Source organism: Narcine bancroftii, chromosome 1, assembly GCF_036971445.1.
Source record: "Narcine bancroftii isolate sNarBan1 chromosome 1, sNarBan1.hap1, whole genome shotgun sequence".
In the NCBI taxonomy this organism is placed as follows: domain Eukaryota; kingdom Metazoa; phylum Chordata; class Chondrichthyes; order Torpediniformes; family Narcinidae; genus Narcine; species Narcine bancroftii.
The window spans coordinates 242639620-242652025 of record NC_091469.1 but is presented as its reverse complement, the minus strand read 5'-3'; the positions used below and the strand labels follow the sequence as shown (position 1 = coordinate 242652025).

The 12406-nt window shown below is 46.0% G+C and overlaps 1 protein-coding gene across 1 annotated transcript; it reads left to right on the top strand.

Annotated features, from left to right (window-relative positions):
* Positions 1-717: 717 nt before the first annotated feature.
* LOC138751232 (C-C motif chemokine 7-like) lies at positions 718-4935 on the top strand. The gene is made up of 3 exons (XM_069913273.1): positions 718-1042; positions 1459-1567; positions 1652-4935. Exons 1-3 carry the CDS (start codon positions 964-966, stop codon positions 1758-1760), a joined length of 297 nt encoding a protein of 98 aa, XP_069769374.1. The 5' UTR covers positions 718-963; the 3' UTR covers positions 1761-4935.
* The last annotated feature ends 7471 nt before the right edge of the window (positions 4936-12406 follow it).

The following is a 12406-nucleotide window of genomic DNA, read 5'->3' as shown; positions in this document are numbered from 1 at the left end:
TTCAAACATTACCAATTCAGGTACATTGTTTTTTAGCCGAATAAATAAGAATACTAGGGAGCTTTTATTGAAAGGAAAGTCAGCAAAGATAAGTATGGAGATGTTGACATAGAATTTACACACACATTGCACACAGAGTATGGAGATGTTGACATAGAACTTACACACACATTACACACACAGTGATAAGTTAAAGTGTGATTCTCTTTTCATGTTTCAAGATCATTAAAATCAACTTTTGTTTAAATAACCATTTGTCTTGGTAAATATCTATTGCTGCTGGCTCATAACAATTCTCACTGGCACACTCTGGTGCAAACATAGAAACACGGTGCATTTCCCAATGGCAATAACTTCCATGATGCTGCTGTTCTCCTTGTGCACAAAACACCCAAAGGTAACATGCAAAGAATTCCTTGGAAGAGGATGCGAATCCACTTCTATCTGGACGCGGGAAGGCCAGTCCGGGAATATTGAGTTCAGTCTGGTTCCTGACCAAAGAGGATAACGTGAGATCAGCGAGGGGTCGTTCCTGAGCTCCCGGGATGGCCTGTAAAGGGGTTGCTTTAGCCCCTCCAGGAGAGAAGGCCGAGTGCAGATCTCACAGAAGCGCCAAGTCCTTCCACTGATCGATGGCGAAATCTGGAACCAGAGATCTGACTCAAATAAGGGAATTGCCATTCAGGAAACGGGTTCTCCTCTTCCCCTCGGCCACAGTCGGTCCGGTTGCTGGGAGGAAGTGAGTGGGATAGTCCTGCAAACCCCGTTTGGCTGCACCAAGAATCGACCTTACATCCCTTTTCGGGGAACGCCGGAATGGTTCCCTGGAAGCAGGGACAGTTCGGGTGTCGCGGGGACTTTCCAAGCCGCCCCTGAATCCTTGTCACTCGGCGCCGCCACCCTTTATAAAGCAGGTTGTGTGGCTTGGCCGGACTCAGCACCTCCAGCCCGAGACAGAACAGGATGAAGACAGCGCTCTGTGTCCTCACCCTTCTGGGAGCTCTGCTCATCTGCGGGTTCCCCCTCACAGCGGCCGCCCCGGGTAAGAAATATTCCTCACCCTCACTGCTGGGCCCTCCCTAGCAAAGCACCAGGAGGGGCAGCTCCCCGCCACCCCCATCGTCTGTCCACCTCCCCGTGAATGATGGCCTCGCTGTCGGAGGGGTGGCAAGGAGGGGATGAGAGAGGCCGAGATGATGGGGTCGGGACCGGAGGGAGGAGTGATTCACGTTGGTGTGAAGGGACTGAGGCAGATGTGTTCGTGGGAACCTGAATCCGCCCAAACGGGAAAGGGAATGCGTGCGATTCTGAGAGAGGGAGAGGAGGTTGTGTGCAGCACGGAGCCGATGGGAGGAATGGCCTCTTCTTGTCCTGCCCTCCAACCGCGAGTTCCTTTCGGGTGGAGAACGCGGGGGTAACCAGCGGCGAGTAACTGTACCGGTTCCCCCCTCTCCCCAGCGGGAACCATCAGACTGGAATGCTGTGAGAGTTTTAAGACCAGCCCGATTCCTCGCTGGAGGCTTAAAGGCTACAAGGAAAGTCCCTTGTGCTCGATTCCTGCCGTCATGTAAGTGTCTTGATGTGTTGTCCAACGTGCGGTTGGTGCGCGTTCTTGGGACTGTCCACTCATCACCTGCCTGGTCTGTTTTAGATTCACCAACAGGAGGAACATGAGGATTTGCACCAAAGCCGGCGACAAGTGGGTAAAAGCTGCCGTGAAGTATCTGGACAGGAAACACAAGAGGGGCTGGACTGAGTGAAGGCTCCGCAACCTAACAGCCCGTCCAGAGCCGAGCGTGGAAATGGGTTCGACTGCGCCCGGCTCCCGACTGAAAGTGAAGACGTTACACACTGTCTCTGGTGATGTAAAATCTCAGCTGGGGAGAGGGTTGGGGTTTAAGTTCTCAGATTTACCGGGTAATGTGCAAAGTTAAGCCTTTTCATATCGCCGAAACTGGGCCCCCCCTCCCGGGACCCGGTTGAAGTCTCCGGGAAGGTGCACAAGTAAATACTAACCCAAGTCCCCCAAACCCACCCTACCCCATAACCCTCTATTTTTCTTTCATCCATGAGCCTCTCAAAGAGGGTCTTAAATTCCCCCTGCAGCCTCCTCCAATACCCCCGCAAGGTATGACGTTTCCCCTAAACATTCCTCTCTTTATACAGATGTCCTCTGGTGTTTGCGACTCCCGTCTTGGAAAACGTGTTGACTGTTTCCCTATCCCTGCCTCTCATAATCTCATCAACCTCTATTAAGTCTCCTCTCACCCTTCTAAGCTGCAAAGAGAAAAGTTCCAGCTCTGCTAACCAGCCTCATAAGACTCATTTTCTGATCCAGGCCACATCCTGGTAAATCTCTTCTGCACCAGCTGGATCGACTCAATGTCCTTCCTATATGATGAGGTGACCAGAACTGAACACAATACCTGTGGCTTCACCAGACATTCGTAGAGCTGCAACATTACATCAGGACACCTGGACTCAATCCCCCGATTAATGAAGCCCAGCATTCAATGGGGCCTCTTAGTTCTCCTATCAGCCTGTGTGGTGTCCTGAAGAGTTGTATAGATTTGGAGTCCAAGGTCCCTCTGGTCTTACATTTCCACTCTCTGCCTTCTCTACCCACTAAAATGCATCACCTCAAACTTATCCAGATTGAACTCTATCTGCCACTTTTCCACGCAACTTTGCACGGTATCCAAATCCTGTTGTAACTTATAAAATGCTTCAATCCTATCCGCAACAACTCCAATCTTTATGTCACCTGGAAACTTACTGACCCATCCTCTATGTCATCTTCCAGGTCATTTATTAAAATCACAAATACCAGGGGTCCAGAGCAGATCCCTCCAGAGCTCCACCCATCATTGTCCTCCAGGCAGAATACTTTGCAGGCACTAATACTCTCTGCTTTCTACAGGCAAGCCAATTCTGTACCCACACAGTCAGGGTTCCATGAATCCCATGCATTATGACTTTATGACCAAGTTTCCCATGAGAGAATATACCAAATGCCGGACAAAAATCCATATACACATCTTCACTACCCCACACTACTCAATTTCTTTTGTTACCTCCTGAAAATCTGAATTAGGCTCGTCAGGTGCAACCTTCCCCTCACTAAGCTATGCTGACTGTCCCTGAGAAGACTGCACTTCTCCAAATGCTCGTAAACCTTGTCCTGAAGAATCCTGTCCAATAGTTTGCCCACCACTGATGTAAGACTCACTGGTCTAGAATTCCCTGGATTCTGCTGATTACAAGGCAACCACAATGGCCATTCTCCAACCCTCTGGTACCTCCTCTGTGGCCAAAGAGATTATCACCAATGTCCTATCTATCTCTTCCCTCCCTTCCCATTGTAACCTGGGGATATTTCATCCAGCCCTGGAGACTTACCAATCCTAATGTCTTGAAGAAGGTCCAGCACTTCCTCTTTCTTAATCTCAACATGATCCAGGACATAAACCTCACCTTGACCAAGGTAATTTTCTCTGGTGAAAACTGATACAAAGTATTCATTTAGGACCTCCCCAACCTCCTCTGCCTCCAGGCATATGTTGCTTCCTTTATCCTTATGTGGCCCCACCTTCATTCTCGACATTCTTCAAGGAAGCATAGAACGCCTTAGGGTTTTCCTTCCTCCTACTCGGGCCACAATGTTAGCATGGTGGTTAGCACTCTGCTGTTACAGTATCAGCAACCAGGCATGGTCTGGAAGGAATATGGACATCCTTCTTCTGTCTGTGCTGGTTTTCACTGGATGTGCTGGTTTCCTCCCATTGGTAAAAAATTGTCCTGGATGAGTAGGTCAATTAGGTATAATTTGGGCAGCATGGGCTGAAAGAGCCTGTCACCATGCTGGAAGTCTAAATTTAAAAATAAATACTTGTCACGGCCTTCTCATGCTCCCTTCCTGCTCTCCTGAGTCCATTCCTAAGTTCCTTCCTGACTACTATTTAATAATTGTTAGCTCATCCTGTTTTTTGCTTCCAAAATCCAACATATACTTCCTTCTTGCTCTTAATTTTTAATTATTTTTTTTAAAATTTAGACATACAGCATGGTAACAGGCCATTTTGGCCCCATGAGTCCATGCCGCCTAATTTACATCCCATTAGCCTACACCCATTCCTTTTCTTAAATTAATTGCCTCACCTGTTTTGTTAACCATGGTTCCCATTTCCTACCATTTTTTCCCTGTCTCAGGGGCCAAACCTATCCTGAACCCTGTGCAAGTTGTCCCTAAACATCTTCCACATTACGTCTCCCGAGAACATCTGCTCCCAATTTAATTTTCCTAGTTCCTGCCTCATCCCATCATAATTCGTCCTTCCCCAATTAAACATTTTACCATTTTTCTGCTTTTATCTTTGATCATAGCTATGCTGAAGCTCAGCGAGTTGTGGTCACTCTCACTGAAATGCTCCCTCACCAAGACGTGTGTCACCTGGCCAGGTTCATTACCTAGAACCAGATACAGTATGGCCTCTCCTCTCATCAGCCAGTCCACATACTGTTTCAGGAATGTTCTCAATGTGAATCTGATACCTAATCCTATAAGCGCCCTTTGTGGATCAACTAAGATAATTGTTCTTCTATATAACAGATTTAAATTTTCTAAGTTTATGGGGTACTTTCATCAATTATTTTCATAATTTATAAGATCACTTGGATCTTGCTTTGTGAGTGTGTGGTGTTTTTTTACGATAGTGAAATGATATGTACAAACCAGATAACTTCAGATGGGAAGGAGGTAAAATTAGTAGAATGGTATGATAGTTACTTTTTAAATCTTTTTCATTTAGCCATACATGTGATTGTATAAGTGTTTGGTAGTTTTTTCTGTTTGAGAGTTATTATATTGTTTATATATAATAGTTTTATTTTCTTAGACAACTTTTTGTCTGTATATTCCTTATTATACATTACCTTTGATTAATGGATTTTACTTGTGTACCATTTCTGAAAAAAATCCAATAAAAATATTGAAAAAGAAAAGGAATCCTTCTTGGATACACCTGACAAATTCTGACTCATCTCTCCCTCTTGCTACAAGGAGGTGCCAGTCAATATATGGGAAGTTGAAGTCACTGTAACAACAATCTGTTATTTCTGCACCATTCCCAAATCCACCTGCAAATCTGACCAAAATGTCCTGAGGGCTATTTGGGAGCTGACAGACTGCTCCCAGTACAGCAATTGCTCCCTTCCTATTTCTGGCCCACCCACATCAACTCAGTCAACACTCCCTCCACAGGGTCCTCCCTTTCTGCAGTTGCGACACCATCCCTGACCAGTAATGTATCACTCCCCACCCACCCGTATTTTACCTCCCCATCCTATCCATCTCACCCCTGGTCCTGCATCAGGATCACCTGCCCTCATGGTAGCTTTGTCTCTGTAACAGCCATATCATCACAGTTCCAAGTACATGCTCCTTCCCATCTCCTTCTTCCCAATACTTCTTGCATTGAAATGGACACATTTTTCACCCTCCAACTGACTGCACATACTGACAAGTCCTTAAATATGTGGGAGATGTTATATTTGGGCTGACCATATGCTGGTGGTTGTTGCAGGACCAGGGACCCCAACTTTCGCTGCATTCTCAAGGGTGGCTGTGGAGTCTTCTGGGTGTTTGTTGGGGACAAGAAACTCTCCCAGAATGGTTAAGGGTGCACCGTAGACCATCTCTGCTGCCGAGACATTGAAGTCCTCTTCTGTGAGTTGTAAATCCCCAGCAGTTTGTCCACACATTTGGGACCCTTGAGCTGGGCCATCAAGGCTGCCTTCAGTTGCCTGTGTAACTGGTCCACCAACCCTGAGGGTGGTACGCTGTGATGTGGTGGAGTTGAATCTCCAGGAAGTTAGCCAGCAGTGCCCAGAGGTACATTGAGGCCTCCTGTCTGAGGTTGGGTGTTCTGGAACCCTGAATATGGACACCCATGTGTCGATGAGTGCCCTGGTGCAGGTTTCCGTGGTGGTATCAGTCTTGGCCCACTGTCTGACATGGTTACCGAGGCCATGACAGATAAACCTGATAGCCACCATCTTTTAAAATATTTTATAATAAACAAATGTAAAAATACAGTTTTCATATATCACAATATTACAAAAATTGAATTGGATACATGTTAATTTTATATAGAGATAAAAGAAAAAAAATCACAATCTAACACGTTCCCAACCCCCCTCCCCTCCCGACCCACTGTGCAGGTAGGCAGCAAAGTGTTTGATATGGGACACGGGATATCTGTCAGGCATGGTGCCTTCATTGATGTGGCAGTAGTCGCCATATGGCCTCCAATTCCCCTGCTCTTTAGGGCACTATGTGCAGAGGGGACTGACTGAGTGCCACCCAATCCCCAGCTCTTCCATTTTCTTAAACTCCCCTTTCACTAAGCTGAGCTTTTCGGGAGGGAGTTGGTGTGCCCTGGCGTGGAGCTCAGGGCTCACAGTCAAAATATGGGGCCTTACACTGTGCTTTGTCTCAGTCATGGAGAACTGTGGCATCACTATCGAGGGGAACTCACCAGGATGCGGCAAATTTGTTGTTTGCAAGCGTTATAGAGAACAGGTGGGTACGGGTAGATGGGCATTGAAATGGACACATTTTTCACCCTCCAACTACCTGCCTTCTCCCCATATCCCCTAATTCCTCTATCATGTAAAAATTTATCTAGCCGAATTTTAAATATGTTTAATGAGGCAGCCTCAACCACTTCCCTGGTTAGAGAATTCCAAACATTTACTACTCTCTGGGAAAAACTATTTTTCCTCATCTCTGTCCTAAATCTACTCCCCTGAATCTTGAGACTGTGTCCTCTCATTTTAATTTCCCCGGCCAGCTTAAAAAAACTTCCTACATCTATCCTATCCATATCCTTCATAATCCTATATGTTTCTATAAGATCTCCTCTCATTCTTCTGAACTCGAGCGAATACAATCCTAGATGATTTAATCTTTCATCATAAGTCAACCCCTTCATCCCAGGGATCAACCTAGTAAACCTCCTCTGGACCGTCTCCAAAGCCAGTATATCTTTCCTCAAATATGGAGATCTGAACTGGACACAGTACTCCAGGTGTGGTCTCACCAGTACCTTAAACAGTTGCAACATTACCTCCCTACTCCTGAATTCAATTCCTCTAGCGATGAAGGCCAACATTCCATTTGCCTTCTTAATAACCTGCTGCACCTGCAACCTAACTTTTTGCGATTCATGCACAAGCATTCCCAAGACCCTCTGCACAACATGCTGTAGTTTTTCACCCTTTAAATAATATTCAGCTCTTTCATTTTTCTTGCCAAAGTGGATAACCTCACACTTACTAACATTGTACTCCATCTGCCAGACCTTTGCCCACTCATCCAGCTTAACTATATCCGTCTGTAGACTCTCCACATCCTCATTACAATTTGCTCTTCCACTCAATTTGGTGTCATCCGCAAACTTGGCTACACCACATTTTGTCCCCTCCTCCAAATCATCAATGTAAATGATGAACAGTTGTGGGCCTAGCACCGACCCCTGCGGCACACCACTTACCACTCTCTGCCAACCTGAAAAACTCCCACTTATCCCAACTCTCTGCCTTCTGACAGACAAACAATTTTCAATCCAGGCCAATAGACTTCCCCGGACTCCTCTTTCCTGTAACTTACTGATAAGTCTCTTGTGCAGCAACTTATCAAACGCTTTCTGGAAATCCAAATATACAACATCAACCTGTTCTCCTCTCTCCACCGCACCCATTATATCCTCAAAGAATCCTAACAAGTTTGTCAAACAAGATCTTCCCTTTCTAAAACCATGCTGCATCTGCCTGATTGAGCCCTTATGTTCCAAAAATTTCACTATTTCATCTTTAATGACGGCTTCAAGCATTTTTCCAACTACAGACGTCAAACTAATTGGCCGATAATTTCCAGTCTTCTGCCCTCATCCCTTCTTAAAAAGTGGTGTGACATTTGCTGTCCCCCTTACCTCCTGAATAATCCAGAATTCATCCAGCTCCAGATCCAGTTTGCTTTCTCCGTCTGTAAGGAGCTGGAGCCGGATGCACCTCTTGCAGGTGTCGTCATCAGGAACACAAGTTCTCCCTGATTTCACACATGCTGCAATGGGACCATTCTACTGCCCTGGATGCCATCCCACTCCCTACTCTATTACTGTGCTAAGATCCTACCTGGAAAAGGTTTTAATTGTAGAGACATACAGCATGGAAACTGGCCCTTCAGCCCCACGAGGCAGTGATGACCTAATGCCATATACCTTGATTAATGTACAACATCCATTCTGCTTTGAAAGTTGGGAGGAAACTGAAGTTATCGGTGAAAACCCACGCAGACACAGGGAGAACGTCCAAGCTATTACAGTGCTGGATTCGAACCCAAGTCTCTGGCACAGTAATAGCGTTGTGTGACCTCTACGCTAACCGGGCCTTCCTAAATAAATCTTCATCATGCTATCCTTCAGCCTCTGACATTCCCAGGGACAAAGCCCCCAAATAATTAGCCATTCCTTATTACTCAAGCCCTGCATTTGGCGCATGATTCTCCTGATTTTATTCTGCACACTTTCCAGATTAAACAAGCTCAGCATCTGGAATTGCACATAATAATCCAGGTGTGTCCTCGCCAATCACTTCTACACAATTGTAATTGTATTCCAACTCTTGCCCTCATTGCCCTGATGAATGAAGGCAAGTGCGCCAACATCTAACCCAGCCCCATTTTCAGGGAACTATGTACCTCTGCCAAGAAGTGTCTCTGTTAATAAATTGTCCGTCCATTAGTCATATAAGAATCTCTTTTTCCACCTCACTCTGAGACAGAGTGGCGTGAATATCAGACACACTGCATGAGAACATATTAACTCACAATTCCCCTCTAAGCCTACATGTTTCTCAGCGCCCTATTTTCAGTAACTCCGACCAACAACAAGGGACACAGCATCGGTCCCCATAGTCGCAGACTTCCAATCAGAAATTAAACCCTGGCCTACAGCCCCAGGCACTTAACCACTCCATCCCTCCTGTCTGCTACACTCTCCCCAACTCCATTCCTCTCTCTGCTACCGTCTCCCCAACTCCTTCGTTTCTGGTTGATACCCTTTCCCCAACTCCTTCCATTCTGTCTGCTACCCTCTCCCCAACTCCTTCCCTTCTGACTGATACCCTTTCCCCAACTCCTTCCCTTCTGTCTGCTACCCAACTCTTTCCCTTCTCTCTCTGCTACAACCTCCCCAACTCCTTCCCTTCTGTCTGCTATCCTCTCCTCAACTCCTGTCTGCTACCCACTTACTCCCTTCTGCCTGCTACCCTCTCCCCATCATGTCCCCTTTTTTCATCCATCTACGTTCTGTACCTCTCACTCAGCCCCTTCTTCCCACCTCACACCCCCCCCCACCTGTCTGTTTTCACTTACACCTTGACACAGTTGTTGCCAGGCCTGCATTGTTGCTTCCCCATCCTCCTGTGGATGATGTGCGATCCGCTGGGTTACTCCAGCACGAATGTCCATTGCACCTGACCCCAGTTCTTGCAGATGTTTTTGTAAACTTTGTACCATCTGTCCAAATGAACAGTGAAAAGAGAATGTGACCAGGGGTGAAGCTGACCCTTCGTGATGTTCGCGGCCTTCTTCAGATAGAATCCATGATGTTTTAAGTGGATGGGAGATATTACACTTGGCCAATTTGCCACTTTCTGCAGCTTTCGTGTCCTTGAGCACTGGAGTCTCCAACACAGGTTCAGATACAACTGGATAGTTGTATCACAGGCCCCGATGCACCAAATCTCCTCAGATTGATTGGAGATAGAACTATTGGTGGCCTCCATGTGCTGGTTCTATGTGAGCTCCCCTAATACGTGGACTCCCAGGAGCCATCCAGCTAACAAAGGCAGATGTGTGGTCCCTTAAGCCTCTTTCCATACATTCACAATATGCATCTTGGTCTTGGTGACAGGGAGAGCACGATTATTGTTCTGCCACCACCCAATCAGATTCTCACTCTCCATCCGATATTCCAAATTGTTATTTCCTATTATTCGGCAAAACACGATGGTGCTGTCAGCGAATTTGTAGATGATGTTGGAGTTGAACTTGGCTGCACAGATATGGATGGACAGGATGCACTGGGTGAGCTCACTTTCGCCTGTATCAAGTGCAGGCGCTGATGTGGAGACCGTGCATTGTGGCCTTGTTTGATGATGAAGGATTGGGAGGAGAGTGGGTAAGTTGTGGGAACTGATTCGAAGCTGCAAAGAAACCTGGAAGATTTTGGGAATCAGGAGATCCTCAGCAGGAGGGAAATGAAAGGAGGGTAAACCTAAGTGAAGAAAAGCAAAGAATTGGTTAAATGGAGAGAGACTCCTGAGAAGCCAGAAAACATCAAATGTTGGCCACTGTTCCAATTTGTTGCGAGTGAAATATTGGGAAGCGAATGGAGAATCACAGTAAGAAATCTTGCCACAAGCGCAGAGGGTGTTAGCCAACCACACCTGGAGCAACTAACACACTGCTGTCTAGAATGGAAACAGGCCACTCGCCCACCAACTATCACTGACCAGAGGGCACAGATCTGCATTACCCACCTTCTATGTCCAGGCTTTTCAAGTGCTGATTCAGACAGCCGCACAGCTCCCAGAGATGATGTGCTCCCAGATCTGGACGCTCACATGATGGTGAATTTTCAGGATGTTGAATCATTGAAAATTGTCAGGCCCAGAAAGCGAGGAAGGACTCAGGGCTGAAATATCGGTTATATGTCTTTACTTCCTATGGACACTGCAAGACCAGCTGAGTTCTTCCAGCATTTCTATGTTTTAACTACAATGACATCCTCTGCAGACATTCATCTTTTACCCATCTCTCCGTCCCCCCTCCCCCTCACTCCCTGAGCCCGGACAATGTCCCTGGCCGCTTATGTAAAACCCTGAGCCACAGTTTGCCAGCCTGATCACTCAGTCACCCTTACTTTCCATTCTCCACTGGCCCATCATCTGTCCAAACAATGGATAGATTATGGGGCAACAAGGCCATGACTGTGATTGATAATTCAGTGCAGAAATTAGTCTGGTCCCGTTAATGAATATTGATCAATGTTGTTTCAGGTCAGGGCTGTTTATGGAGACTGCACTGAAAGCAGAAATATCTAGTCAGTTAAGAAGATAGTTTTTATTTACATTTGTTTTAACAGCCGACAATTTTTTAGTCTTTTTAATCTGCTTCAGACCAGAGTATGAGCTTTCACTGCCACATTGTTGGTTCCACTTCAAAGATACTCTGAGAAGTCCTAAGACTGTGACCAGGCCTGTGCTGTGAGAAACCGTTTCCTAGCTCTTCCTCGATGTTTTGTTGTCCGAAAAAAAACAAATGTAATCTTCTTGGAATCATGGGACATAGTTACCACTTTCCCCAGAACCCATCTAAATGTGGGCATCTGAAGTAAAAGTGAAATGCTCCAACCACTTCCTGTGACAGGCTGTTTCTTCATTACTCAGCATACTTGTTTCGTCATTCAGACGATCGTTCATTCCTTGCACACAGTTAAAGTCTTTTTTAGTCATAGAATATTACAGCACAGTACAAGGCCTTTCAGTCCACGATGTTGTGCCAAACTATTCACACCTCAAAAAAACAAAACCCTCCTTCCCTCATCACCCTCTATTTTCCTTCCATCTGTGTTCTGAAAAGTAACCTAAATACCCCCAATGTTCCAGCCTTCACCCCCATCTGCTACCCTCTCCCCATCTGTTTTACAGTTCTGCAAGCTATGGGACATTCCAGGCCCCCACAACTCCTTCCACACAAAAATCCTTACCCCTGATATCTCCACTAAAACCTCCACCCTTCACACAGATTCTCTATGGTGTTTGCTGCTCCCACCCTGGGAAAAGGCACTGTCTGCTTATCTATGTCTCTCATATCTGGTAAACTTCTACTAAGTCACTGTTCATCCTGTGCTCCAGAGAGCTCTACTAACCTTGCCTAATGAGACACATTTTCCATCCAGGCAACATCTTGGTAAATCTCCTTTTCACTCTGTCCATAGCTTCCACATGAAATGGACACAATTTTCTCATTGTGGTCTCACAATATACCTTTTCTTAACTATCCTATTGTTAGAAATAGAAGTACCTTAACAGAAATTGCTCGAGATAAAAATTGATAACAAAGAACATTTATTTTACAACAATCCAAAGTTGGGTGCTTCCCCTTACCCTGGGAATACACACATACACTGGGGCTCACCCAACTTTTATACAGTGAATACCTTCCCCCTTACATTCTTCTGCCTCCTGGATGGGTTTGGCATTAGGCAATCTTTCCTGCCTAAGTGCAGTTTCTGTGAACTTGGAGGACCAGGGGTATCCTGTCGGTGTCTCATCATGTCAT

Excerpts from the sequence above, each read along its gene's own strand:
- LOC138751232 (XM_069913273.1), top strand. The coding sequence starts at position 964 with ATGAAGACAGCGCTCTGTGTCCTCACCCTTCTGGGAGCTCTGCTCATC. Across the intron at positions 1,043-1,458 it reads CCTCACAGCGGCCGCCCCGG|CGGGAACCATCAGACTGGAA; the intron begins GTAAGAAATATT and ends CCCTCTCCCCAG. Across the intron at positions 1,568-1,651 it reads TGCTCGATTCCTGCCGTCAT|ATTCACCAACAGGAGGAACA; the intron begins GTAAGTGTCTTG and ends GGTCTGTTTTAG.